The sequence below is a fragment of the Ctenopharyngodon idella genome, chromosome 20 (genome assembly GCF_019924925.1).
Source record: "Ctenopharyngodon idella isolate HZGC_01 chromosome 20, HZGC01, whole genome shotgun sequence".
Lineage (NCBI taxonomy): Eukaryota > Metazoa > Chordata > Actinopteri > Cypriniformes > Xenocyprididae > Ctenopharyngodon > Ctenopharyngodon idella.
The window spans coordinates 22,974,988-23,000,313 of NC_067239.1; the positions used below are offsets into that span (position 1 = coordinate 22,974,988).

Below are 25,326 nucleotides of genomic sequence, written 5' to 3' on the forward strand. Positions count from 1 at the left end.
GGACGCCATCTTTGTCGAGGGCAGAGTTGCTATCCATTGAAGAAGAACACACACGCATTGCCGTTGCAGCAGCTCTTCCCTACAGAAGGTGGTTTGATGGTGGTTCGCTGTTGAAATTCGCAGACAGACACTTCATTACTGACGGTCGACCAACGACTACGGGATCAGGTAAGCTTTATTTAAAGAAGGATATGATAAAAAGGATTTGATTCGCTTCTTTCTTTCTTCTTTCTTTCAATTTTGTTTGGCCAAACAGTGGTTGACTTTTAGTCGCAGCGCAGTCAAGAGCAACAGTGGATGTCTTTTGTCAAAATGCAGTGTGAAAACTGATGGCTAATTAAAAGAAATCCGTAACCTTTCATTTTCGTATCCGTTTAACTGATTGAATGTAAGCTTGATGCACTGTTTGGAGGATGTTATATTTTAGGGATGATCATGTGTGTTTAATACGCATTTGAATCGTGTGTTGGATGCGGCACGATGTGGGCGGTTTCTGCGTTTCAGCACCCTGGACAGCGACTGCTCCACTGCGTGTCTGTCCTGAATTCACATCCAGCCTCTGCAGCTAAATTACCATTATATGTCTGGCAAAGTTTTGCGCATAGGCGCCATCTAAGTAATGATTTTACCAGATGTCTAGCCGTTTTAAAAAGGGCTCTGTTGATGTTACAGCATCAGGCCATTAATCACTGAAATGACAGTAAAAACTAACGCCTAGATGTTTTATTTTGCAGCATAATTTTATGACGAGGTCGGCTCATTGCTTTCCTTGCCCGATTCATTTTTATCTTAGAATACGGTTTGATAGCATCGGGTGAAGATGTATCGAAAGTGATCAGCGATTGATAGTGGGGGAGGTCAATATGGCAAACTGCGACAAAGTGGTCGAGAATTAATGTGCATGTTGCAGAGAAAGCAGTGTGGGGAAAGTCAGATGGGATGATGCAGTGATCACACTTATTGAATGGAACCGACATATTCATTGTCTGCAGATTATTTGAACCAAATAATCTCAACCTTGCCGTATGTATGTATGTGATGAGGCATCGGTAATTATCAGTGCGTGTCTTCCTGGTGTTAGACGATGGGCGGGGGCTTGAGCAAAGACGAGCGGGGGCGGATGCTGGAGATACCCTCACTGACAATGATTCTTTGGGCTCACGTATGATTAGGGGTGGCAGTCTTAAAGAATTTCGTGATTCCCTTATCGTTGCTTTTAGTAGCTACTTTTGAGGAAGACATTTGGGGAAAAAGAACTCTGTTGCCAAAATGATGAGATAATTTTTAGATTTCGTTACTTTCACATACTTTAAGAGGCGGTATAAATGCAATAGGCTATAATAATTGGTCTTAATTATGTTAATTAAGAATATTAAACCGAATAAAATATGGTAACATATTTCATTCATTCATTTATTCATGTATTTATTTATTATTATAAAACTAAACTACAACTAAACTCATAATGTGAAGCTACACGTTGTCGTATGAACAACCAGTCAGTATGTGCGTTCACGCCAGGTCGTATTTACCGTAACTATTCTGACTTGTAAAAAGCACTCACGTGATCGTAAAACTCGTAATTACAACTTTAGACTCGTTATTTTCTAAGAGCTACGACTTGTACCACGTGACCGCTGTACTACGCGACCAATGTAGGAGCTAACAGTGCAAGAGAAACGTCTAGGAACAGCTCCAAGTACAACGTCACGTGTTGTCATCTCTTATTACGGTAATTACGACATGGCGTGAACGCAGCACCTACACTGATTTTTAAACTCTCACAAGACTTGACAACAAAACACAGTACAGTTTGATTATTTTCCAGTCATAAATGAGGAAAGTAACGATTTCTTGTCATAAACAGCTCCGACTGATTCGTAAGTGTGTTTGCTTCACTACAACTGACTCATAAAAGTGAGGCTGGTCGTGCGGTGTATTGTTGATTCACTAAAAATAACCGACTCACATGAATCATTCGCGTGAATCAATCGATCTATAGTGGTCGCGCTGTATGTTGATTCACCAAAAATAACCGACTCATACAGCGTCAAAAGACGCATTCTGGTTGAGTACCATCTGTATTTAAGAATCTTTCTTTCAAGGAACCAATCTACACAGGTCGCGTTGTAAGTTGTTGATTCACTAAAAAGATTCGACTCATAGGAATCATTCTTTCGGCTACTGATCAAGTCTTGACTCCCTAATCATTCAGTAGCAGCGTCGAACAGCACTGTCAGAGCATTTTAGTGTTCGAACCACATCGCGGAATAAAAACCCAATGGTTCTCCAAACCCTTTGTATGAAGCAGATTGAATAATGCTCCAAAACCCAGAGCCATCTTCGCCACATTGACTACACATCCTCACGTGTTAAACACATTCTGGCACACAGAATGTACTGATTACACAATAGTATTATCGCGAGCGTAAAATCCCTACATTAACCGGATGTCTAACAACCCGAAATATCATCTAATCATCCAGTCAAAATGCCGTGTGACTTGGGCATGTCAGGATACTGCAGACGAGCTATTTTTTCTATCACGTGCCTTCATCTTGCACCTGCAAATGCTCTAAAGCCACGGTATTGTTTAACATCACTCTGTTTTTGGCCATCCTTCTGTTGTTTTAAGGTTAGTAAATGCGCATACTGTTACTGACGCATAGCCTATATGAGCAACAGCAAACGATACTTTACTACAGTGAGTAGAGCATTCAGTTTCGCTGGTTCCGGTCTGGATTTGTCTTGCGGCGGTTGTGAGAGACAGGTTGGCACGCTTCTGTTGTTGAATCTGATGGTTTAATGCGGCTTATTATGGCTTGACTGCAGAGCGCTGGGCGGCGGGGATGTTCCCCGAGTAAATGGTGACTCACGCGATACCAGACCACGATTCACCTTGATTTATCGATGCTCATTGCTACTTAACATATAAAGGTACCACCTAATATTAATACATTCAATATAATATAGCATGTAATATTAATACAATTTGAATTGCAGTCCACATATTCGAGATAAACAAAAAAGATACAGTGATTTATCCATATAGGCTATGTCACATGGGTTATTTATGCTAACTGGTGAATTAGGATAAACAGTTGTAAGCAAACTTTATTAGATATATTTTTGAACAGCACATGTTCACAGATTCCAGTTTTAATATGGCTAAATCTAGTCAGGAGTGATTCACTTACAACTCCTACAAACCAATTAATATGTCATTTGGAAATTGTTTCATCAAATCTTGACACTGAGACAGCGAAGTGCTTTGTTGCTTCGATGTCTTGATTAATCACATACACCATCATTGTATCAATGAAATGTTGTGATAGATACAATGAAAAAAGAAAATCAAAAGCTTTACCAGTAGCCTATTACTGAAAATTATAAGTTACTGTCAGTTACATGTATAACTATCATCCTAAAGTCCTTGATTTAATATTCCTAATTACATATCGCCTTTTAACACAAAATTGTTTTAGATTAGAGCACCAGCTGGGTAAAAAATTAAAACTGATTTGCAAATCCCCAAATTAAAAAGAGCAGCTAGTCTTGGGGCACACTAAACATCTAGCAAATAATAACACGGGGCCCAAGTACAAAATGGCTACTGCGACAGTCCTGCACAAGTGCACTTGGTTGAACACTCACAGATTGAAAATATGGACAAATGCGTCACAACAAGAGCATAAAAGACTGAAGACAGCTTTGGATGAAAAGATGAGCAATACGAAAAGGGGGGATACTGTTGGTAGAGAAGAAAAATGCTAGATAAGGGACGTCAGAGGAGGGCGGCTGAGGATGAAAGGAGAAAAGACAAGATACCCCGAAGAATTAGCTTGTATGATGCATAATGACTGCAGAAAGAAGCCCCCTCATGGCAAACATCTCAGCCTGTAAGCTCTGCCCACACAGGTGGGTTTCCCCTACACCATCTATGAATATCAATAGTGCTGGAGGTTTCTGAGGGTGGAAAGAGAAGCATCATAAATTAGCATAAGGACTGACGCTGTCCTCTCTATGCGAACGCAATTTTAGACAGGTCACAGTGGTTAATAAGTGCAGTGTTAAACTTACTGAATTAAAGTGAGATTAAGCAAAGGATTAAGAGCTATCTGTAACATACTGTAGTTTGTACCTGCCACATAATACTGAAAGAATGTATTTTGTACTGAATTTGACATCTAGTTTTTGAAAATGCTCATCTTAAGTCCTAAGAATGAGAATGCCTTCATGTTTAAAGTACATCTGGATTAAAATACTAATGCGTTCTGCATGATTAATATGACTTTTCTTACCTGTGTCATTTGTCTTTCACAGGCATCTTAATGCTTGAGCCTATCAGATGGACTTGCGCAATTTAATTTTATGAATTTGGCTACATTTGCAAGCTGTTATTGTGAGCAATTTGGACAAATGTTACGGCATCTGTTCATTTGCTCATAGCTGCAGTCTGAAGCCATTTTAGAATTGTAGCTCTTTCGGAATAATGAGAGTTCATGAAGTCATGAAGTTTTCTACAGCGTAGTGCATATATAAGAGACACAGTATATAAATGCCAGATAGATGAGCTCATGCAGATAATTCATTCTTTCTCAGTTTACACGATTAGACAGTCCGATTCCATTAAAGTGGAATCGTATTTCAGGATTTAGCAGCATGCTATAGTAAATGCTACTCAGAAATTCAATATTAGCCTTTGCTTCATGTTTGCATATTTCTTTTGAGGATTATTTGACTGTTGACCTATGTTTGAGATGCCAAACAGTCATTTGAGAATAATACACACTGGCTCATTTAAACAATTCAATAGAATGGAGAAAGACAAATTTGCTGTAGTTGAAGTATTAGTATTTTCACTCTTTGCTTGTCAATCACTGATGTTTCTCATTCAGAAAAAAAACTTTGTATTGTCTCTGCATGTGTGTGTCCTCTATATATGCATGTTGAAGAAATTTAGATTTTGTGGCATTCACTATTTTTGATTATACATATTCCAAAAATTAACATTTAGATGGTCCTGCAGTGAATATCCATATCATTATATATCATTATGAATAACATAATTGTAGCACTTTTCACTATGCTTATTGTTCCAAAATAGATTTAAAATGAACAGTGCCCTGAAAGGTAGGCTATTTTTGTTTTTGCATTAAAATATTTTAAACCATGATACATTTACTTGAGATGCAAAACTGCATGAGATATTAAGACTAAAAATAATTTGCTAATGTGGAAAGAAAAATATAAAGATAATTCAAGATATATTCTCTGAACCAAAATCTTAATATCTTTTTTATATCTTAAAATATCTTAATAAAATAAATAGATTATTAACTGGTGCTTTCAAAAAGAAATGTGAAAATACATAATTTAATTGAAGTGTTTATTTAAAAGAGTTTAACTTCCTTTAGCTAAATGTACCACTAGTAAATGGAGTGGTGCAGGGATGATGTCAAAAACCAGAAGACTAATTGGCCAGCGGTTCCCTTGAGATTTTCCTATGGTTTTTTATAATGGGTTTTTTCAATTTCTAAGTAAAATAAGGTTTGTAGTAAACATAAGTTAACGATACTGGGGCACTTTGTTTTACAACGTAAATTACACACACTCGTATCGAAAACGTGAATTTTGAAGTCATGTTCTTTTTTTTAAAAAGTATGTTTCTATCAAGTAACCACATTTGGGGTGTGCAATTTACACTGTAGAACAAAATGTCCAATTATCATCAACTTATGTTTACCACAGACCTCATTTTACTTATTTTTAAATTGAAAAACCTCATTATAAAAACTCATAGGAAAATCTCGAGGGAACCAGTGGCGAATTAGTCTTCCGGATTTTGACGTCATCCCTGCACCACTCTGTAAGTAAATAAATCTGTTAATCATGTGTTTCTGTTGAGCAAAGGCTTTTGGCTGCTTTCTGGATCCTGGGCTTCTTAATTGTTTTTTAATGTCTGTTGTTTATGACTCCTCAAATATTTAACACCTGCTGATGCTATCATTCAGGTGTCATTTTTTTCTGTGCTTTCTTCCTCCTGTCTGATCAACAAAACAAATGCCACAACCACATGATGCCATCGGTGCAGTTTATGAGATTTTCATATAAATTACCTTTGATGGCATCCAATTCGCCTTTGATACAATTTGACTTTGCTGCAGCATCTGTTGTTGAAGAGGCGTATTATGTAAATGAAATAACAGTATGTTAGGACGCCAATCAAAAATAAGACTGGCAAAGAAATGATATTCTAGTGAAATGGCAATGGCAGTTGAAAACCGATCTTCTGCAGGTTTGAGGACGTCTGAATGTTGTTGTTTTGAGTGGATCTGTTTCTATATATAGGGTGAATTCAGGGTGATCGGGACACTTTTTGCCATTGAGATTACTTAGAAAAAGTGTCCCAATCAACCTGAATTACCCCTATATATATATATATATATATATAAAAAGATGGCTGCACCCACATTCGCAGCACTTTCATTTCTCTGCCGCTTTCTGATCATCATTTCTATGAAGCTGCAATAAAAATGTGAAGGTCACACTCAAAACAGACTGCATAACCCTCCAATCCTTGCGCTGTCAAACTCATCACTTCATCACTCGTCATATCGCCAAGAACCTTGGAGCCAGATGGGGAGGCGAAGGAATCAGGGTGTCGGGTGTGGAACACAATGTCTGCTTTAATGGCGCTGTTGTTAATAAATCCATCCCGGGGCTTCCCCATGAGTGGGAGTTTACAGGCGATGAGAAGGGAGGGCTCTCTGCAGAGGACCTAATGCTGTTGCTGCAGAGCTGAACACAAATGGGCTTGTGAAATGGACTCTGTCAAATCAATTGCTTTGGTCGTTGGATTCTTGCTAAATCACAAGACCCTTCAACCCAATGTGAAAGGGGATTCTAAGGCTGCTGCAGTCATTTATGGTGCAGCAACATGAGTGCGTAGTGCAGATTCTGCTATGAAGAATACTCAGTATGCCGCCACATGCACTCTGGAATGTATAATTTAGATCAGTACTAATGACCGCCACAGATCACAAGCCTAATGATTTTCTGGTGGAGAGTTCATGGTCTGTTCTTGTGGGATTTGTGGATTTTCTGTTTTTCTTAATGCATGTTAAAGAAATGATTTTGTGGCATTCACTTTTTTTGATTATAAATATTCCAAAATTGGACCTTTAAATGTTCCTGCAGTAAATATCCATTTTATTTTATTTCAGGTTCATTTGTTTACTACTTTTTACTGTGCTTATTGTTCCAAAGCAGATTTAAAATGAACAAAGCCCGAGTATTGTTTTGTTTTCGCATTAGAAAATATTAAAAAAATTTTAAACCATGATACATTTACTTGAGATGCAAAATTGCTTGAGATAGTAATTGTTTTCAGACAGTTCATCTCAGTTCATTTTTCATACCCTGATTGGAATTCATACCCTGATTGTTTCTAAATGCTCGAATCATGACAAAAAAAAAAAAAAAGTATTTTTCAGGCTGAATCAAGCTAATGCGCATGCGCAGTCCCAAATGTGCGTCTCTTGTGCCTCATTTCGGAGGCGCGCGTCTGACTGTTTATATAGAAAATGGAGCTTCTAACGGCCACTGCAGTGATGCGATGACTTTACCAATCGCGATTGGCTCTTATTAAGGTGGCAGGACTTATTCCGCCATATTGAGCGTTGCACTTTCTCCCATTCAAAACAATACGAGTGACGCGTCTTGTGTTATTCTATAGCAGTGGTTCCCAACCACGTTCCTGGAGGCCCCGCAATACTGCATATTTTGTCTCTCTCCTTTGTCTGACACACTCATTTCAGGTCTTGGAGTCTCTACTAATGAGCTGATCTGAATGAGTGTTTGATTAAGGAGACATGGAAAACATGCAATGTTGGGGGGCCTCCAGGAATGTGGTTGGGAACCCCTGTTCTATAGTCTTTAATATAACACAATTTAGTAAAATATGCTTTAACAAGAAAATAATTAGCTAATGAGGTAAGAAAAATGAAGATAATTTGAACTTAAAATCTTAATTTTATGTTCAAGGATGTGTAGATATTTTTACTAGAACTTTTGACAAAATAATGATAATTGCAAAGTAGATGAGAAGGAAACCTTGGGAGGAACTCAGCTGGGGAAGCCCACCTCAGGCTGGTGGTGGAGTTTTCCTAATTCACGGCTGTATAATCAAATTTGAACTAGATTGTGTTGCAGCAGAGATCTTTTCATCTTAAAATGCATTTTCCACATGGTTTCCATGATTATACTTGTATTTCTATTTCTATATATTATATAAATGATTTGTATAAGGAGTGTGAACAGTAAGAGGTTTACGGGACGTGTTAATAGAGCTCTGGAATCACTCCACGCAATCCTCCACTCAGGAGGAAGGGAACTGGTGTTATTAATCACTGCTCATGAGAGAAGGGGGCGGCATCGCTCAGGCCTGTCCTCATCTGGTTGCAGTGCCTTCTGAATAATAAGCTATTGCTATAGTTTACAGGTGGCCGGCTCTATCCATTACTCCATGGCATTCAATCAAGGACACGGCATGGCTGGAGACAAATGAAAGCATTAATGAACTCAGGGACCTCCCTAAATAATGCATCACTGTGCTTTTCTGTAGCTATGCAACTTTCTGGTGCATTCAGTATGTTATTTTATGACATTTAACTAGGCTGTCAATTTACTGTGGAATTTGATTTGATGGCCGTATCAGATGTCTATCAATTTGCCAAGCATAAAAGGTAGCAAAACGAGTAACAAATGACATATGGTTTGAGTTTCTGTCCTTGTGAATAAGGATTCTCTTAGAGATTTTAAAACATGTCAAGCTCGATAACTCGCTCTACGAGAGTCAATCTGTTGCAACATACATAACACTGTAGAGGGGAAATACCATAACCCGATTTCAAAGGTAATCTCGTAAAACACGTCTGTTTCGCCTGACACAGGGATTTAGAGGTCAGGCATGATAAGTTCATTCCGTTTGAGGGGATATAAGGTTAAGTTAGCATTTAGCGAAGCATGTGAGGGAAAAAAGAGAGTGCAACAAGCTTTAAGTTTTGGAGGAGGACAGTTTTTGTGTGGTAACTGAAGTGCTGCAGTGAAGGGAGAGGCTGCATGTTTGAGGAGAGAAAACAAAATGGCAGCCAGAGATGGAGGATGAGCGAGCACACACACACAGCTATTCTAAAAGAGCATGTTTGAACCATAGAGTTTCTCATTGTCTCGGTAAACAAACATAGAGCTACAAACAATTTTCAGTAGCCAAACCAGTAAATATTGCTCAGTAGCCTAGTTCAATAAGAATCAACTCTCATTATGTTTATTGCTTTTAAAGGCATCACTGTAAAACTTTTATTTCAGAGGTCCAAACGTGGGTCCTATCTCAAATTATTATTATTATTTTTTTTTTTTCATTTTTCAAAGCAACAATTCTGCTAAATGTTTCATTGTCCCTCCCACTTTAAAATGTATTAAGTAACATTTAAATGTGATGCCCAAGTTTGTAATTCTATACATCAGTAATGTTTATTTTAATGGCTAGACATCATAAAGTATATAAATACATTAATATGGTAGTCTGCGCACATAATTATAGGCCAGTCTTGTCAGGTTGAAGACCCCTGCTTTATTTGCATTTTTTTCTATTCATTCCTTGTAATCTTTGTCCATTCTTTGTTTGAATATACTCATTTTCATAGTAATGTTCTGAAGAGATGCATACAGGTCTCAGTATACGCACATTCGACTGCCTCAGAATTAGCATGGTTTGTCTGCCATCAGTCAACAAGCATAAAATAATGACAGTAATCAATTAAGCAGAAATGAAAGCATGTACATATCTGGATTGTTTTCGTTCTATATTTAATGACTGGTAGTGCAATGGAAAAAAAAAAATGATAGAAATGGTTACCACTACCTAATGCATTATTAATAAACCTGGAATATAGGCAACAACTGCAATTATTTAAACCTGAAAGGAGAAGTGAATTCTGAAAATTAAAAAACTACAAAAAAAGAATAAAACCCTAATCTTTTGACTTTCCTTTGAGAGCACCTGCTAACAAGTTAATAATTGAGGGTCCATCTGCTCAGTTCTTTACGTTGTTCAGGTTTAGCTAGCCTACAATCCAAAGGACTGCTAATGGTGTCATTCATATTCATTATATACGGCAAATAACATTATGTACGCTCAGTTAAAAATGAGAAGAAGAAAGATGTGGAGGGAGAAGCAAACTAAAAGATTGTTTTCAGCAGTAAGGAACACGTGGAAGTAACGCAAAACATGAGTCTCGAGGTTTCACTGGCCTAGTTAAGACAATTTTCCAACATTGTTTTGCTTTTCCACATGAAAAAAAGAGACAGCAAGGCACCTCTTTGTTTTGGCCAATCATTTTCCCTCTGGTCTGGTCTCTCAAATTGTCCTCAACTTTTAGGTTATTTCAAGAATACTGCCACAAAGAATTCTCGATGACATTCACTGACCTGACATTTTTATGCACTCATCAGAATCTAAATGAGTTCATTCATCAGAGGTTAAGCGAGGACCTGTGAGAGACATTTCTGTATTAGTGTGTTTCACTGGCACCAGCTAGGGCACCATGACATATGGTACCATACTGCAAATTCATCACAAACATGTTTCTACTACCCTGAGAGGTCTTGCATCAGATTCAGTACACAGCCTGGGTGATGGGTCAATCAATTTTAGATTGGTGCTCCCTGATCTTTAACCAAAGCAGAAGATGACATTCACTGGTGGAGATGAGAGCGTAATATTGCATCCTTTAGAGTCTGGAGTATTTCACTGTAAAAGGTCAGACAGGCGTGTTAAATTTAATCACTTGAGTACAATTATGCAATTAATGGAAGCAGTATCACTCTTTAATACCTGCTTGGAATTCATTGGATTTTTCACTGATAATATTGTGGATGGAGATATTTGCTAAAAATATCTGTAAAATATCTATTTATATAGATTTTTCTTAAACAGAATTTAGTGATGTTTCTGCTTAAAACATTTAAAAAACAAATGTCCGGTCTCACATGCAGGATGGTTTTGCAAAAGCATGTTTTACTTTTGGCTTTGAATAAGGATGGCATCATTAAAGCTCACATGCTTGTGCAGTTTAACTCGCGCACACAATTATTCAGTAAGCTGTTCTTATTAGACCTCTTGGGATATCTTGCTAGCTGTCAAGCCAGTCTTTTCAGGAATATATCTGTCAAGCTCACAGTTTCCATGACAGAGGAGGGAATCATTTCTCCTGGTACACCCAGAACCTCAGGGAAGAATTTAATCAGCTAAACACAGCAGCCACCACCTCGGTGCTATTCGAAAGAGTGTACGAGAGGAGGCGATGGGCTCTTTAAGAGCAGACAATGTCCTACTGTCCATTTCATGACATTTAATTAGCCTGTGTAAATGAAATGGCTTTATTAGCTGTAGAACTCTAACTGCCCTATGAATTTAACATCCAAGGCTGTTTTTCTGTTGCTTAAGGGTCTGAGAAAGAGAGAGTTTATATTTAGGATGAGTATGTTGTCTTTGTTAATTCTTAAATCTGTATGACACACTTCATTATTCAAGTGAGCTCCACTGATTAATGTTTTTTCTGTCCAATTCTTTCAGCTTCCCCTAGACTTCCAGTAAGACCCACTCTTCCCAGTTGGAGATCAGCTCCACCCAACACACCCAACAGCCATGGCAGATGATTCGGATATGCGCAATGAGCTCTCTGACATGCAGCAACGTGCAGACCAGCTGGCCGATGAGGTGAGGAAATTCACTTTCTGCCTTTATGCTACACTCACATGAACAACAACCTTCGAACATCAACTGACTGCAACCAAAAGACTCATAACAAATGTAGTGCCAACTAAGAAATCAAAATGGAGCTTTGTGCAACATTGACGTGTTTTCTGATAATGATGAATATATACGAGTATACTACAATAAATTAATGTAAACTCTCTTTTGTTTAAAAATGCATTCAGCAATAAAGAAAAATAGTATTTTTGAAAAAAAAAAAAAAAAAATCATGTACAATCAAAATAGAGCTTTGTACAGCATTGATGTGTTTTTGACTACCAAGCCAAGTCGTACTGAAATGAATAGCAATTTTGAGAAAAAAAAAAAAAAATCCTGTACACTCACATGACATGAAGTCTCCAGTTACATTAGTAGCACAATAAAAGCCGATTTATTCCACATGGAGCAGGTCTCCTCATGGAGGTGGCCATGTTGACCAACTGATTGCTACTTGCTAAGTGATGCCGCATCAGTGCCACTAGTCAACGACTAAAAAAAAAAAAAAGTAATCTGTTTAGTTGAAGCAGACATTAGGTGTGTCCAACTTCATGCAGCACTGTGTAGACCGATCGGCGACTGACTTGAAGCAGGACACAATACTTTGACGTATGTGATCAAAGAACCGTGAGAGCAGAGTTTCATGTTTATTTTGACACCTTTAGTTCTGCTAATGCTCACAAATCCATGTTCTTATAACAGTAAAAACTCTTTTTATGCAACCATACTGCTATATTGTGTCATGTTTATCAAAATAACACAGATAAAATTATATAGACCCACTTTTTCAGTATTTAAATAGTATAGGCTTTATTCTTGTACAGATGGCGCTGTAGTAAGCAGTACATTTCTGTTGCTTCATGAAAACGTCTGAAACTGTGTATTTGACAAATATTGCATCTAATCCACTTCGTCTGTGATAAAACACTGTGCGAGCATCACTACGGGAAGCAGAAAGCGTCTGACTTGACGGCTACGTTTTCAATTTCGCCCCCCACTGCAAGCGGCAACTCTCGCCGATCGGTCTGCAAACACACCTATTAAATTTGTTTTGCTCTTATTCAAGTCACTGACACAAGTTAATTATTTCATATCTTCATGCTCTGTTGATTGAGGCTTGGATAAATTGCTGTAATTTATGCTACAGATTTATTTATTTGTACACAGCTTGTTCTGTGGGCCGTGACTGTGAGATGTCAGAGTCCATATGTGAATGTGTGTGTGTCATGTGGAGGGAGGTTCACCTGCACTCTGCCTTATATAACGCTGCAGCATTTGCTGTGTGTGTATGAGAGCTGGGGGTGGCGCCTGTGTGTTTGCAGCCTGATGGAGCTCCTCTCTGCCACCCCACGCTATGATTCTCACAGCTGAGCAGAATATTAAAACACAAACAGCACACCACACTGCAAAAATTTCCTCCGGCCTTCTGATCCACAGAGATATGAATTCATAATATCCAGACACACCGTGCATGATATTTGTGTGAAAAATGCTGTAGAGTTACTTATATAAATTGCATGTTTTAAAATACATTTGTAATGTTTAGTTGGAAGAGAGAGAGAAAAAAAAAAGGGGGAAACTGTTCAGCTCCAATGTTTTTGAAGCGCATTTATTTTGGCGTTTCACGTCAGTGGGACACAGACAGATAAGGTTGTCATAATGGTGGATGGCCTAAGGATGTAGAGTTTGAAAGGAGAGATGAATAATGTTCTGACTTGGTGCCTCAGAGCACAGATTAGTGAGAGATTATTTCATACAGATTGTTTATTATGCATTTAAACAATAAAACAAAAAATAAGTTTGAATACTGTGCAATAAAAAGTTCAGTCATTAAGCACTGCAAATTTTTTGCATATTTTTTAAATGTTAAATGTTTTGGTACGTTAGTGCTGTAAAGAACATCCATTGATTGTTTATTGATTATAGTGTGTGTTAAAAATCGTCCCACACACTACAGCTTGTGGAGGTTTTTATCGCTGTCAGTTCCTAATGAATTCTGGTTTTAACATCTTTTTTCCTCCCCCCTACAGTCACTGGAGAGCACCCGCCGTATGCTGCAGCTCGTGGAAGAGGTAAGAGAAAGATGTGTTGTTATATTTATATAATATAGTTATTCCTAATTATTGTATTTATTATATCTGATCACAAATGTTTAATATATGATCTGGCATAATCTCTATATATACACACATTAAAAGAAAGATATTAATACGTTTATTCAACGAGGATGCATTCAATTGATCAAAAGTGACAGTAAAGACTTTAACATTGTTACAATAGGTTTCTATTTCAAATTAATTGCTGTTCTTTTGAACTTTCTATTCAACAACAACAACAAAAAAAGTCACAGTTTCCATAAATATGTAAAACAGCACAACTGTTTGTTTTCAGAATTAATAAGAAATTTTTCTTGAGCATCAAATCAGCATATTAGAATGATTTCTCAAGGATCATGTAAGACTGGAGTAATGATGCTGAAAATTCAGCTTTGCCATCTCAGAAATAAGTTACATTTTAAAATGTTTTCAAATAGAAAACAGTTATTTTAAATTGTAATAATATTTAACAATTGTACTGTTTTTACTGTATTTTTTAATCAAATAAATGCAGCCTTTGTGAGCATAAGAGACTTTTGAATAAGAGCATAAGAGAAATTTTTAAAATTAGCCTACATTTACATTTATTCATTTAGCATTTAGAATTACATTATTATGAAAAGCGACTTAGCGTACTACGTTAACATGTTAAAATGACAGCCCTAGAAACTGAACATAATTCTATGGTCAAACTAGGAACAAAAAAATAGAAGAAACAGATCAGTATGAGGATGACAAGGATCCTAAGATCTAATTTTATAATTTTTGTTCTATCATGAGAGCTTTAGTCTTTATACAGAGCTGAGCACAGGCTGGGCTTGACTATTCTAGGCTAGATGGCTTGAGGGTGTTAGTTAGAGAAAGAGTAGAGAGGCATGTATATCTGAGGGGAAGAACTGTGATGAAGTCTCCACAGCATATCTCAAGGTCATATTGATAATCACAGCCCATATCTCTGCAAAGAGCACCTCGCCATGTCCATTACTGACAGATCAGGGAAGCGATAAGTCGCCTCTGAGTTGATAAATAGACATGTCGCCTGAAGACTCTGAGGCTGACAGACTGATAGACAGAAGAAAACATGGAGAGGGAGGGTGCACACAGATCAGGAATGTGTCTCGGTCGGCCTAAGAAACTAATTATGCCAGCCTATACCAGCCTTTTCATGTTCTAGTTAGACTAATCAAATGTTCTCGGCACTTATAGACGATCAGCAGTATTCCTGCGTTAGGCCAAAATGGAGGTAAATCACATTCATTATTTACACTAGTAGAAGCATTGAGTTTGTTCCAGGCTTTTACTGCTGTGTGGAAATTCAGCGGTTTATGGCACAAACAAATTAATCCCCAAGGATCCATTTAGGGCACATTGTGATCCCATCCGGAAGGAGGGGGGTGCTGCTTCACGTCGTGCTGATTTATGCACCACTGAGCCTTACGATTATCCCAAATATCGATATCCCGTTCCCCTCAAAGCGCTGAAGCTGCACTTCCTGAAATATGTCACAGCTGCCTGTTATTTTCCAAACACCAGGAAAAAACGGCACAGTAAATTTACCTCGCTGATCATTAGGTTCACGGAAAAGTCGTATTTTGTAAGTGTTGGATGAGATCTGGGATGCCAGGGACCAAATAGTTATGGACATGGGTTGCTCAAAGACGTTTCTCATTGAAGACCAGCACAGTGGGAGCTGATTTATAACACAGACCTTTGCAGGGCACTGTTAAAGGACAAGATATAAATTGGAAATTCTGAGAACATCTGTATTGGCCTTTACGCTGATAATTTTTACTGGGGTTTGGGAGGAGTAGGTGTCCTCTGTATGAGTGTAACTCACTTTATAAGCTTTAATGAAGTGCCAGATGATTTGTTGTCGTATTAATGGGCACACCAAATAGTATGTGCTAAATCTGCCCTCAATAAGAGGAATGAAAAGGCCTCACTCGTTTTGTATAACACCTTCAATGAGACCACACTGTATTTGTTGCATTGCCTAAATGTTTGACTGTACTCCAACACTCATTTATTCTCTTAAACAAACAAGTGGATTCATTTTTGGCTCAATCCACTCATGTTTCAGCAGAATATTTAATTGATCGTACTGTTTACCATTTAAAGGTGCAGTAAGCAATTTCTGAGAAACGCTGTGATATTTGAAATCACCAAAGCAAACACAACCCTACATCAAAGGATCACACCCCTATCTTGATAGCTCCACCCACAAATTCACAAACATGCTATGCAACACAGGCACCTCCCCCCTCATGAGTGGATACACCCCTTACTGCTGATTGGCTGAAGTGTGTTTTGGTGCTCAGTCTGACCCACTTTCAACAGCGTTTCTTAGAAATCACTTACTGCACCTTTAAGGGTGTATTAGAATTGCCTCAAGCTACAAAAGCTCAGAAACAATTCTAAATAGATTCTGTCTCACATTAGTGCAGAGAGTGCATTTACAAACTATATTGATCAGGGCTGTATGCTCCACAGTAATTAGCGTCTGCTTATTTAGTCTAAGAAAAAGGAGAAGAACATTAAGCAATTTAAATTGTCACCAGGTATGGTCTAAAAAGATGTCTCTCTGTAAATGAGCCTTGTGTTTCGTGTGCTCAATCTCACCTCTTTTTCTTTGTATTTTATTCTCCACATGTATTTCACCCTCTTTTCCACCCTTTTTCACCATGGCTCTTGATGCATAGAGTAAAGATGCTGGTATCAGGACTTTGGTTATGCTGGATGAGCAGGGAGGTAAGTGTGGATGAGCTTTAGATGATGACAAAACAATTTTCTTCCATTCTTGGCACATAAATATTTGAATAAAAATTGTATATGTCTGTAAGCTTTACATTTTTACAATTTGTACAAAATTAAAATGTGCCAATTTGCCATTATAATATGCAACTACAGTATGTATTATAAATTGATTTTAGCTTTATCTCTTTAGCAATTGCAGTCATTTCTGTGCAATGTAATTTTGATTTCCTCTGCTTTTTCTGAAGTAACTCCAAATCTTTCACCCTTTTGCTAACACATTTTCCTCTTTAATTTAATATTCTTTCAATATACTCTTTTACCAAATAAACAGGACTGGCCACTGCAACTATCCATTTAATGTTTGCATTTAAAATATATTTACAGTTGAGTTTAAAAAGTAGTTGCCATCACATTATTTTTTAGGCCAGCTTGAAACAATACAAGTTCAAGAAAACAAATAAAGCAACGATCGATTTAGCTGGTAATGACAAATGACACTCTTTCCCATAAACTGCACTAATACTCATTTGTATAATCCCTGGCATAATGCTAATATTACAGAAACCAGATATTAAATACTGTGACAGTGTCATTTCAATCATTAAAACGTCAAAGTGGGTCATCAAATATATGAATCGCAAGGCTGTAACCAGCTTTCTCCCATGTTGAAAGCACATGGTTAGCTTGTTTGGCTTAGTGTGGTTTTAAAAACGACATAATTGGCCTTGCTTTAAGTATTAGCTTCTTAGAAGCCCTCTGATTGGCTCCTGTGTGTGAGGGCCCCCTGTCTGCAGCCAGTAATTAGTCTTTTCATAAGGGGAATGAGATCTCACTCCTTCATCCCCTCAAACTGCAGCCTAAAGCCTATTTAAATGAAACTCTCAGCCCAGAGGTGACACTAAGCTCTAGCTTTATCAAGGAATGAGGTATGTCAAAAGTTCATTTTCTTGTTTTAAATGAGAATCTATAGAATTTTGACACAAGGAAATTAATCATATTTAGGTTAATTTGCTTTGCCTAAATGAAAGTGTCTTTGAATGCCAGGGATTAAACAAACGTAACTTATGTGGTAGGCTTGTTTCCCTCTTGAACCATTCCCAGTTTGCCTCACTCTTGCCTGTGACTGATACCTTCACTAAACCTCTTAACAATATCGAACACACCCTGTCTGCACGACAAACACGCCAGACTGCATCACCACGGGTCGCCCAGCACCTCAGCCATATCATCCCCTAACCACACAGAGACAAACTAACCATAAGCTACACCCTCTTCCATTGTACCGAGGAGAAAAAGAGGCTGTCCGCTTCCAGCAAGAGTCAGCAAACTACAGCCACTAAGCCTTGAGAAAGATCAGGGCAGTGATTTATTCTGCCCCAAGGTCTAATTAAAGAGACACTGTCGCCCTCCTCCAGTGGCCCTTGTGGGAGACTCTGTCTGCTATTGGCCGCTGGGATCAAATTCAAGCTAGAACTGCCTGTGTCCTCTGTGATTTCATCCACTAGATGAAGTTTTCCCAAGTGTTAAATTTGAAAATCAACATGAACTGCCATTCGCAACCCATTTTACTTCTGTAATGTGACATATTTTGAGTGATAAGTCTGGTAATGAGAAAAAATGTTCAATAGGGCTTGACGTTATTTACTGGGAATTGGTGAAAAATGGACGTTACATACCAGAATTGAGTCTATGTGAATTTGAGTTTGCAAAAAAACTTAAATTTAAAAATAGCTATTTGACTACTGGCTAACATCGGTGATGTCAGCAGAAATTTTTTGAATAGGGATTAAAAAGACACTTTTTAATCTCTTTACATTCCAGATAAATCCAGGAATGCATGCATTACGAAAGTAAATAGGGTCCGTTTTGATTTCATGTTGACTTTGATGCATATTTCGATAAATAAAGGATGAAGTCTTGCTATTTTAACTCTTTCCTAACTCTTTTTTGCATATGTAGGTTCACTCTAATGCATGCGTCCCCTCTAGATGCATTGAACAATTTCGCATCCAGTTCAGCAGTGCTCATTTCTCATATATTCTTGTAAAACAAGAGCCAGTAAAATTCATTCCACTGCTGTCATCCCTTTGTCCTGACCAGAACAACTCGATCGTGTTGAAGATGGCATGAACCATATCAACCAAGACATGAAGGAGGCCGAGAAAAATTTAAAAGATTTAGGGAAATGCTGTGGCCTTTTCATATGTCCATGTAACAAGTAGGTACTGACCTATGTGGCAGAAGGATCTTACGTATGTGGTGGCGTCCGTTTTTTTTACCCCCCCTTTTTTTTTGAGTTTCCTTTTGTCACAGTGACTGTCTGAAGTTTTGTCTTCTCTTCTTTGTCCTCTCTTTCCTCTTTCTTTCCTCCCTCCTTTATTTTCCTGACACCTGCTCTCGTTCTGTGGGGGATAAATTACTTGTTGTTTAATCAGAGCAACTGGAACGCATCGAGGAGGGAATGGACCAAATCAATAAGGACATGAAGGATGCAGAAAAGAATTTGAACGATCTAGGAAAATTCTGTGGTCTTTGTTCCTGTCCATGTAACAAGTAGGTGCTGCTTGCCTGCCTGCCTGCCTAAAATAAATCTTATTGAGAGGCCTGTAGCCCTAGTCAGGCGTGCCCAGGGTGGCTCGCCAAGTTCACTACCCATGATCCTAAGCACAGACAGTGAGCATGAGGCATGGTCACACATGCTCAGCAGCCCTATAGCATTTGCTCTGGGTCCTTTGATAGACAGTTTATCAATGAAATGTATGAATATAAGGCATGCTTTACAACCCAAGGCCAAGTCAACATATTAATGAACGCTAGGCCTATATCAAACCACTAAAACTGCATGGATGTGCCAAAGTTGAGCTATAAGTCACTAAACGTAGTCTCAATACAAATGAATAGAAAATACTAAACGAAAAGTCAATTTTACTCTTTTATCAACTTAAGTATTATATCTTCCAATAAATGATTATTCCCTTCCAGTCCATCAAGATTAGTTAACATAACGCAAACGTGACGCACTCATCATTTTGAGTCGTTTGAGGAGAAACACGATTATAAGCAAACACATTGAATGTTTTGTGCTTTAAGTTAGTTTTAATTAATCAAATTCTTCAAAGTATTCAAATTTTACAACGAATGAAAATAATAATTGGCGTTTTGGCGCTCAGTAATGTGGTGTTACATATCACTGTAACCGTCAGCGCGAGCGGAACAATTGCGTCAGCGTCTATAAGCACGAAAAACATGAATGAACATCAGAGGACACGTTGAAAGATACAGTAAGTACAACTTACCCGAAATTGATCATCTGTCTTGTCATCAGCGTTTTATCCGCGGAAAGACGTCAATAAAACAGCGCGTGAACATGTCACGTGATGTTCCATTTACCTCAGGAAACGTCCATACAGTTAAAAAAAAAAAATAACGAGAGGATTATATCGCTAAAATTGTAAATAGATTGTTTAATATATACACTATATTATAAATGCATTATATTTTATCTGAACTGTTAGTTATGTCTTATTTAATGTAGGCCTATGTTTGAATGAATTCTGTCAAAAAATGGTTTGGCAGTTTTGACAGCTACTATTTAAATTATTCTAGACAACAGTTTGTAGCAGAAACATCATAATTATATCATTAGAAAGCACTTTGCTGTTTCATTCAAAGCATGCAATTCAAAAATATGTTTCTTGTTCAAAATGGCTCAAAATGATAGAGCAACTCACATATATAGGCCTATATTAAAAGAAAAAGATCTGCTTGAAAATGTATAAGCATACACTAGCTTTTTTACAACTTTGAAAGCACATCCATCAATGCTACCTGTATGACTTTAATAGCATGTCCCTGAATGCCAAATGCATGCTCATGCACCTCTTGCTAATGATACTGCTATTTGTTAAAAAAACATTACTGCATAGTAACAATGCTGATGACCAACTCCTAATGAAAGTCATTCAGATGATCTAACATTTTCAAGCCTGTCTCGTTTATGTTGGCAGGGATAGTTCGGCAAAGAACAGGACACACAGTCCAGTCTATAGCCGCAATACAGTGGAGAAAGCCAGTGCTTTTGCTGGTTCCCCAAGGGGAGCAGACGAGATCTAGGTCAGACAGAGAAAAAGATACAGTGCAGATATTCAGGGGTTTTTTTTTTATGTGACACGCTGTCATAAAGTCCCGGACTGATGCAGAGGCGAAGATGAACCCCTGCGCTCAGGGAGGTTGAATTTTGGGTCAAATTGTGTGGTTCACATTGAACTCAGTTCATAGTTTTATCAAAATTACAGTTAATTTTTAAATAAAATATAATTCTTTTTAAATAAAATATGATGAAAAATGATTATTTTTAAAATCAAATTCAATTTTCAGTAGTAGATTCTTTCATAGTTGGACAGCAAAAGGTATATTTTTGCTCTGACATAATATGTAAGGAACAATAAGATATTCAAGGTTCTAATATATTTTTTATAGGCATTGTTTGCCAGTTTGAGTATTAACTGCTCCTTCACATTAGATAAAGCTCAACATGCTGTTGAGAGAGAGAGAACGGAGGGAAGGCAGCCGGGGGAATTGTAGCTTTAGTCCATCTCTATAAATAATACTGCAGTGGGAGGCTTGGCCATCTCTCTTTAGATAAATCAAGAAGTATTAGAACTAAAATCCATATCAACAAGTCACAGCAAGAACAACAGATGAATAAAACTGCCTTGTTTATGCAAAAGATGCAATCTTAGATTCATGTTTAGAATTCATAAACTAAGTTTTTGATTTTTTTTTACTTCTCAGAAGATCCCAGTGGCATGTCTACAATAAATAATAATAATCATAATAGGTTGTTGTCATATTTAAAAAGATTTCTTTGGATAATTGGCATGTAAAAGAGGCTATAATTAGCAATAATTGATTAATTTGTGGCTCTGGGCTATAATGTCATAATAATATTGACCTGTCATTGCTTTTCTTTCATTATAACATTCATTTTAACACATTTAAGAGTCAGAAACACTGAGCTGAGAGGTGGCCAATGATAGGATGTGCTTCTCTTCCTCCAGTTTCTTTTCTGTTGAAGTTATTTACACTTGTCTCCACTGATGTGGCAGTCCCGTTACTCTGTGTTGTCTGTCGCCAAGGCCTGTGCTCTTTGTTATTTGTCATAATTTGAGGGGGACAGCTCATGTGCCATGGGGCGGGCAGAAGTGACCTCCGAGTCCCATTTCTGTTTGTTTATAAATGGCTATCCACCTCTATTTACGTCCCCCATTTTCAGAAAGGTATGTGTCTCAGCATCAAGTACGTGTATGTTATATGTCCGCAGGATATAGCATTACAAATTACAAAGCCCCTAGGAGAATGAGCCCATCCCTGTTATGCTTGCCTGGTAATCCATGTTTGTTGTTGATCTGTGGACACACTGCTGCTGATATGGAAGTGTCCAGTTACCCTAGTGCTCACGCTTCCCCCGACTCTGTGCAGAATGAAGAGCGGAGCCAGCAAGGCCTGGGGAAACAACCAGGATGGAGTGGTGGCGAGCCAGCCCGCCCGCGTGGTGGATGAGCGCGAACAGATGGCCATCAGCGGAGGCTTCATCCGCAGGTGAGACGCCCAGGATTTTAGGACACTCAGTCGAGAGGGTTAGCTGGATAAGAGAGAGGTTTGATTGTGTAGCCAAATGCTCATAAAGAAGGCTTAAGAGGTCAAATGTATAGATAGCCCGCCTGTGTATGTGTTCTGCTTTGAGAAATTATTGGTGATTTAAAGTGACATTCTACCATGTTTGTGGGTACAGGGTAACAGAGGACGCCAGGGAAAATGAGATGGATGAGAACTTAGAGCAGGTGGGAGGCATCATTGGTAACCTGCGCCACATGGCCCTTGATATGGGCAATGAGATAGACACCCAGAACCGCCAGATCGACAGGATCATGGAGAAGGTATGGATTGGCTCTCAAGGACAGTTTCCCCTTGTTGGATTTTCCAATGGAAAAAACACAATCCTAAAGTGCATTTTTTAAAACTCAATTCAACAAATTAAGAGTTGACATGAATATCTGTTTACAACACGTTTGACTTCCATAACAAAGAATTACTAAACTAATATTTATTAATATTACTAAATGTTGTATTTTGTTATATATTTTAGGCTATATACAACTTGAAATATTAAATAAAATATCTAAATATTATATTTTATATATGTTATATATATATATATATATGTGTGTGTGTGTGTGTGTGTGTCTGTGTATATATATATATATATATATATATATATATATATGCACACACACACACACACATACATATAACTTACTAAAATTAGTAAAATTACTAAATTAATTATTAATATTACCAAATGTTGTATTTTGTATTTAAAATATTAAAATATCTAAATATTATATTATATATCTTATATATAAATATATTGTATATGCACATATATAAAATATGATATTATTTTGATTAAAGATTAAAAAGACAAAAAAAATTATTTCATGTTCACTTTAAAAATTAAACAATATTATATAATAATAATAATAATAATAACAACAATAACAATAATCAATTTGACTTCCATAACTTAATTTGGAATTACTAAATTAATATTTATTAATATTACTAAAAATTGTATTTTGTTATATATAATTATTACATGTATTGTATATTTTATATATAAAATATATATTATTTTGATTACAGATTATATATATAACCCTTAGCGTTGAGCCTTGATATATTAAAGGCATAGCTAAATGTGACATTTATTACAATGGGTTTATGCGAACATTACTTTAAGTTCACTTAAATTAAATGTTATACTTTATTAAGCATATTAAATGTTAACAATTATAGCTTTTAATTATACTGTAATGTTGAATGACTATAATTAATGGGTAAAATTGAAAGAAAAAAAAAAATCCATTTAATAGAGACACATCAGTACTGGTATCAGTGATACAGGCCTTCATTCATAGTGATTAGTAAAAAGATGCCATTAAACAAATATTTTAAATATACTGTCTTTATGTTGTTTCTACATTATTTTGGAGATTCAATGTGAAAGTATTACAAAATAAAAAAGATATATACTTTAACGTTAGGTGCGATTACATGAATACATCTTTGCTAATAAAGCACTGTTTGGTCTATTTCAGGCTGATTCCAACAAGACCAGGATTGATGAAGCCAACCAGAGGGCCACAAAAATGCTGGGCAGTGGCTAAACCTCTGGTCTGCCTGCTTTTACCAACCATGCAGTTTGTCAAAAGGCAATGCGCTTATCATGGTATTTACCTTCTAGGTTTGCACACATGCACATATCACCCGGCCCCCATTGTAAATGTCGTTCTATGTGTCGTCTGTCAGCTTTTTCAATGATTGTCCTCGTAAAATGATTTCTTATACTCTGTATCATTCTTTCCAAAGGTTGTATATAGTGCTGACTCGATGGCTCTTGCTCACTTGTGAAGTTTTTATTCTCTTTATTGCCTGTATACATATATGTATGTATGTATACATATATCTGCTTGTATGTGTATACATATAGCCTATGTGTATATACATATATATCGAATTTTTGCTGGAGGAACTATATAGGAATGCTATACAATCTGTCTTTCCTTTTCAGTATATCTCAGTATCGTCTTGGTAAAACTGTGTCACACCACTCAGCTACTGTCATGCTCCTTATTTTGATGTTGTCATGACAATGAAAAATGGGAAAAAAGATTTTTGCAAATGATACCAATACAACAAGCACTTACAATCAATGTCCTTGGTTCATATCCCTCATCACAACCATAATCAGTTACTGTTTAGATGATGTGCAACTAGATTCTGTAGCTGTAGTAGTAAAAACATTGCATTCCAAGTGATGTGAATTGTGCGTTATGCATGACAAATGGTAGATCTTAGCGTCTTATAAATAAAACTTGTTTTAAAAAGATGACAAAAAAAAAAAAAAAAAAAATCATGGCAGTAGCAAAATTGACAAAAGCATGCTCAGTATTAGGACACAGTGGAACGTTCCATATTACTGCAAGTTTGCAATAGTGCCACCATTTCAGTCGATATATATTTCACAGACTGTGACCTTTGTTGTAAAATAATTCAAAGTGACTTAAAGAGGAAATGTGATGGGAATGAAACAATGCTGGTTTGGTGGTCCTGCAAAAATGACTTGTTTTCTAAAAATGAATATGCAGTTTGGTGTAGAAAATGATCTGTTCTGAACGGTGGGGACTGGTTGTTTACTGTATCATAGGTTTTGGATGCTCTGAAAAAATAAATAAATCATTTGCAATGTAAAGCAAAGACGCATATTTCTGAGAGAACTTACTTTTATAAGATGACTGTATCCTGTTAGTTTACTTTCCCCGTGTGGTTTGTTATTGGTAAAAAATTATAATAATACATAACAAAAAAAATGATTTTTTTGTTGCTTCTGTACTTAGAGCTATGCACACCAAATCACTAAGATGTTGAATAGTTATTATAAGAAGTCGAATAAATACCTTACCTGAATGACATAGGTTAAACTGTGAGATTGATGTCCTCAACGCATGTAATATTAAAACTCCCTCTGTATCCTGTCAGTCTGTGAAGTGGTTGACATTTTGTAGCTAGCTGAATTGATTAAAAGTAATAAACCCCTAA

The 25,326-nt window shown here is 37.0% G+C and overlaps 1 protein-coding gene across 2 annotated transcripts; it reads left to right on the forward strand.

Moving 5' to 3' along the window:
* Positions 1-25,326, forward strand: snap25a (synaptosome associated protein 25a). 2 transcript variants are annotated; one of them, XM_051875621.1, is made up of 8 exons: positions 1-168; positions 11,639-11,782; positions 13,846-13,887; positions 16,611-16,659; positions 18,766-18,883; positions 22,147-22,266; positions 22,460-22,604; positions 23,826-25,326. In XM_051875621.1, the coding sequence occupies exons 2-8, from the start codon at positions 11,711-11,713 to the stop codon at positions 23,892-23,894; spliced, it is 615 nt and encodes a 204-aa protein (XP_051731581.1). In that variant the 5' UTR covers positions 1-168; positions 11,639-11,710; the 3' UTR covers positions 23,895-25,326. The 2 variants fall into 2 exon arrangements, with proteins under 2 accessions (XP_051731581.1, XP_051731579.1); XM_051875619.1 differs by lacking the exon at positions 18,766-18,883 and adding an exon at positions 19,101-19,218.